This window comes from Populus nigra, chromosome 5 (genome assembly GCF_951802175.1).
Source record: "Populus nigra chromosome 5, ddPopNigr1.1, whole genome shotgun sequence".
NCBI classification, from domain to species: domain Eukaryota; kingdom Viridiplantae; phylum Streptophyta; class Magnoliopsida; order Malpighiales; family Salicaceae; genus Populus; species Populus nigra.
Genome location: NC_084856.1, coordinates 1,765,314 through 1,770,360, shown reverse-complemented (window position 1 = coordinate 1,770,360; position 5,047 = coordinate 1,765,314). Strand labels below are relative to the sequence as shown.

The following is a 5,047-nucleotide window of genomic DNA, read 5'->3' as shown; positions in this document are numbered from 1 at the left end:
ATAATGACAGTTTTATAAATAAATATTTTTTTTGTTGATTTTTTACTAGCATTAAATTCTAAGGGTGTAAAATATTATATGCCTTCAAATTTCAAGTTAGAAAGTATAATATTCAAAAAATTTATTGAAAAATAAAAAAATAATCAATTTATAGAATACTCATGATAATTTACCCGAAAACAGATAAAAAAAATATTCTAATTGTTTTTGTCTTAAAACCTAACATATTTAGAAAATAAAATTGTTTATGAAGTGAAAGATTTTTATGCAAACTATTCATTAATGAGCTAACTAAATACAATGGATAAAAAAAATAATTTTTATGGGTTAAAAACTTAAAATATTATTTTACAACCAACTCAAACAAACTCAAGTTTAAAATAAATAGATAAATTATATTTTTTTACAAGTTAAAAATTTATTTCATGAAAAACTCAAGCTCGTAATCTAAGATCCAAGCTCAATTAGTGCTTGCATGTGGCTTAAGCTTAAGGCCCTGCAAATCTATCTTTAAATTTTCAATGTTATGCTATATAACCAATAAATGTTTTTCGTATTTTTTTGATGTGGGATGGAAAGTTTGAGTTTCACAAAATATACTAATCAAATATATTTTTTTAAAATGAATCTCTTATTTATTTATAATTTATTTTAATTATGTTGATGTTAAACAATTTTTAATAGAGAATAATTTCTAACAAAATTGTAATTCTAAAAATAAGTAAACCTCATTTTTATTTTGATATCAAATACCACCGTTAACATGTTTTAAAACAAATTTCTAAAAATTCTACCATTTCAACTATACGTATTTTTGTTCAACTCAAACACTAACAAAGCACAGCCTTGATCTTGTGACGAAGACAGATCGTGCGTACACAGGGGCATGGTTGGGGACCTACTTTGGGTTTATTGCTGGTCGTTATCCGAGTCAAGATAGCCCGTTTTCTGCTGCTGAAAGCCTGAAACCCGTTAGAGGTTGAAGATAAAGACATCACAATTCATTTTAGTCGCTATTGTTTGTTTATCATACAATTTAACTCCTAGCTATCAAGTCTTGATTTTTAACTTGATCCTGAGTTTGAGATATCTTCAAATTGCCGATTGGCCCCAAACTTTAATCCCACGCTTAGATCATCCCTTTTTATTTCAAAATAGTATTAATTTCATAAAATTTCATGCAAATCACCTTAGGAGTTAGTTTCATTACAAATTGGTTATATCAGTATTCAAAACGTTAACAAACAATGGGGACAGCAATGTATGTTTATCATCGTCTTATCATCTTCCACCTCAAAACAGTCTCAGACTTGGAAAATTGGCCATCGCATCTTCACCCACAGTAGGTGTCATGAGTACGTAATTGAGCCAATGTCAATGAAGTATAAAAATAAAAACGGAATTCCTGAAATGTAAAACCTGTTTCAATCAAAGTTTATGGTTAGAATTTCAATATTTGATCTTGTTCTCATTTTGGTCTAAGCATCATCTTTGTTGTAGGCAAAATGATCCTAAACTAGTGGAGGAATTTTTAGGGGACGTGGTGGCTCCACCAGCGTTCCCTTTTTCCGGTGACAGAAGGTGCAACAACTTCGACAGCTCTTGCATAAACAAGATTTTTATCTAAAAGGTAGGGCGGCAATATGAATAGTTCCAACAACATGGTGCACATATATCTACTCTTTTTTGCCAGTTTCCTAAGTTCAGGAACAAATCATTGCAAAGCCGGCAAAATGCCTCCAAACACAAATCTGAAAAAAGGTTCAAAAAATACCATTTCAATGCACATCAGGACACGTTATTAAGGATATGAGACCAAACGTAAGCAAGTGGACTTGGCTTTCATGACGACAAGAAGTCCCCAGCTGTCATAAGCATTGTCACTTATTATATGAACTCTAAATTTCGATACTCCGCTCAATACATTTACTTTAAAGCTAACTGCAGAGAGCATAGATTCAACTACGTACTGTAATTGGAATCTTTATCCGTCTTTCAAAATGCAGAGAATTGGACCGGGTGGCGATGAACATTCTGATCAGTCTTTTATGCAACCATCATTAGAGAAATTCCCACAAGAGGAGCTCCATCAAACAGCTATGGTAATTATGGTTCTTGAAATTTCAGTTGTTTTTTGGTACACGCCTGCTTAGTTCTCTTTACTAACATGAAATCTGGGAGATGATTTTGCAGGAAGAAAGCATGGGAACGACTTTGGTAAGCAATGGTTGTGTTGATATTCGAGGAAGAATTGCAGACAAGAGAACTACTGGAGGATGGAAAGCTGCTCCTTTTATTATAGGTTCTTAATTAAACCAGCACTTGCAAATTTGTCAATGGTTTCAGGAATAACAGAGGCTAATGTCTTTCAAGTTTATGGTTTTTGTTTTGCCTGCCGTTTGGTGCAGCTTATGCATGTTCCCTCTTCTTCAATTTGGCTTCTTGGCCAATAGAGGCTGATATTTTTTCCTTTCGGTGCTTCCAGTGAATGAAGTTGCTGAGAGGTTAGCATTTTATGCTATAGCTGTGAACATGGTAGCTTACTTGGTCTTTCAAATGCATCAATCACTTCCAGATGCTGCAACTCATGTGACTGACTGGATTGGAGCTGCTTTTGTCCTTACACTTTTTGGAGCGTTTTGTGCCGATGCTTACCTGGGCCGATTCAAGACCATCATTATTTTCTCTTGCATCTATGCAGTGGTAAGAAATCAGGACCCCCCCCCCCCCCCCCTCTCATTTCCTTTCTACATGGCCTATTACCAAGGTGGAACAAGCGTCTCTGGTCTCCATAATGTTCAATAGGGATTCTTATAGCCAAAATTTGTTGAGAAATAAGATTGGCCTAAATTTGTTGTTCGACCAAATTGTGTTTTGGTCTTGATTGCAGGGAATGGTATTATTGACGCTCTCAGCTTCAATAGACAGCTTACGTCCACCACAATGCAAGGTAAGGCCATGTCCAAAAGCAACCGGTGGCCAGACATGGTTCTTGTATGGTGCACTGGCCCTTATAGCCCTTGGTACCGGCGGTATCAAGCCATGCGTCTCAACTTTTGGGGCTGACCAATTCGATGAGGCAGATAAAAAAGAAGTGCCGAAGAAATATGCATTCTTCAATTGGTTCTTCCTGGCTATAAATATGGGTGCTCTGTTTGGTATAACCGTATTTGTATATATACAAGATAATAAGGGATGGGCTTGGGGTTTTGGGATACCTACAGGGGCCATGGTTATTTCCATCGTCATTTTAGTAGCTGGCATTCGTTTTTATCGTTTCCAAGAACCCATGGGGAGCCCTTTCACCAGGTTTGTTCAGGTCATGTGGGCTTCTGTAAGGAATAATTTGCATGGAGTTCTGGTGGGACATCAAACGGAGCTTTACGAGGTTAACACCATTGAATCTGATATTAAGGGCGCCCAAAAGTTGTCTCACACCATACAATATAGGTAAGTTTATTTACCCAACGTAGTATTTCTCCTCCCTGAAATGCAGTCGGTATTATATATATATAGAGTATGTTGTGTTTTTATGTTTTAAAAATATTTTTGAAAAATTTAAATTTAATTTAATTTATTAATTTATTTTTTTATGTTTTTAGATTATTTTAATATGCTGATGTAAAAATTAATTTTTTAAAAATAAAAAATATTATTTAAATACATTTCTGACTAAAAATATTTTAAAAACAATCACTACTATATTTTCAAACATCTTCTTAGTTTACAGTCTACTAAGGCTAGCTTGTTCTTACCCTTTAGTTTTTGATTTAAAGCAAAAAAAATAACATTTGACATTAATGAAATTTAATTCAATCCTCTAAGAACGTCTTAACTATTAAGGTTCGTGATTTCCAAATAAAAGGTCTCGGGTTTAATTATCTTTCATGAGCCTATTGCTTGATCACGATCTCATTCATTCTACTATATATATATATATATATATATATATATATATATATATATATATATCAATCGAGTGACTTGTGTGTGTATAAATGTGTGTGTGTGTGTGTTAATCGAGTGACTTGTAAATCTTGGCGCAGTTTCTTGGACAAGGCAGCAGTTGTGACAGATCCTGAGGCCGACACAAGGAACCGTTGGAGACTTTGCACAGTAACACAAGTAGAAGAATTCAAGTCCTTTATAAGAATCCTCCCAGTATGGGCATCCACAATTGCACTCTCCATATCCTTTGCTCAGCTCTCAACCTTCTTCATCAGCCAAGCAAACATCATGGACCGAAAACTCGGCTCCAACTTCACAATTCCAGCGGGTTCTGTCCCCATCTTCAGCGTCATCAATGCCCTCATTCTTGTCCCCATCTACGAAAAAGTGATAGTCCCTATCCTCCGTAAACGCACAGGCCATTCCCGCGGCATCACATCCTTGCAACGTATTGGAGTTGGTTTGTTCATTTCAATATTTGCTGTAGCTTCTGCTGCATTGGTAGAAAAAAAGAGACGCCACAGCCCTAACCCTTCAGACATGAGTGTGTTTTGGTTGTTTCCACAGTTCTTTCTAATAGGCAGTGCAGAAGTTTTCTCCTACGTAGGACAGCTAGAGTTTTTCTACGATGAAGCAACCGATGGGACAAGAAGTATTAGTAGTGCAATGTTTCTTAGTGAAATTGGGATTGGAAGTTGGTTAAGTACTGCAATAGTTAAGATCATTGAAAGAGCAACTGGCGGAGAAGAAAAAGGGTGGTTAAGGAATAATCTTAATTTAAGCAAGCTTGATTATTTCTACTGGGTGTTAACCTCGATTAATGCAGTTAATTTGGCTGTTTATGTGTGGATTGCTGTTCTTTATAAGGGTAGGGGTGGTGCAGTTGGGAGTGTGAGAAGTGAAAGTGTGTTTGAAATGGGTGACGGTGTTTTGCTGGAAAAAGAGGATGATAAAGGTGAAAAATTCTAAAGTGTGGCCTTTTAGAACAATTGCATTTGCTTGATTAGATTCCTAATTTCGATGTCTACTGTTTGATTTAATCGTGTATGTTTGAAGACATTAATTTGTTTCACTTTAATGTAATATTTTATTTATAGTC

General features: G+C 35.4%; 1 protein-coding gene across 1 annotated transcript; it reads left to right on the top strand.

Annotated features, from left to right (window-relative positions):
• Positions 1-1,247: 1,247 nt before the first annotated feature.
• LOC133694231 (protein NRT1/ PTR FAMILY 8.2-like) lies at positions 1,248-5,047 on the top strand. Its single transcript, XM_062115718.1, has 7 exons — positions 1,248-1,342; positions 1,501-1,581; positions 2,009-2,102; positions 2,194-2,302; positions 2,486-2,703; positions 2,891-3,450; positions 4,047-5,047. The coding sequence occupies exons 1-7, from the start codon at positions 1,248-1,250 to the stop codon at positions 4,915-4,917; spliced, it is 2,028 nt and encodes a 675-aa protein (XP_061971702.1). The 3' UTR covers positions 4,918-5,047.

Excerpts from the sequence above, each read along its gene's own strand:
- LOC133694231 (XM_062115718.1), top strand. The coding sequence starts at position 1,248 with ATGGGGACAGCAATGTATGTTTATCATCGTCTTATCATCTTCCACCTC. Across the intron at positions 2,303-2,485 it reads AGCTGCTCCTTTTATTATAG|TGAATGAAGTTGCTGAGAGG; the intron begins GTTCTTAATTAA and ends CGGTGCTTCCAG. Across the intron at positions 2,704-2,890 it reads TCTCTTGCATCTATGCAGTG|GGAATGGTATTATTGACGCT; the intron begins GTAAGAAATCAG and ends TCTTGATTGCAG.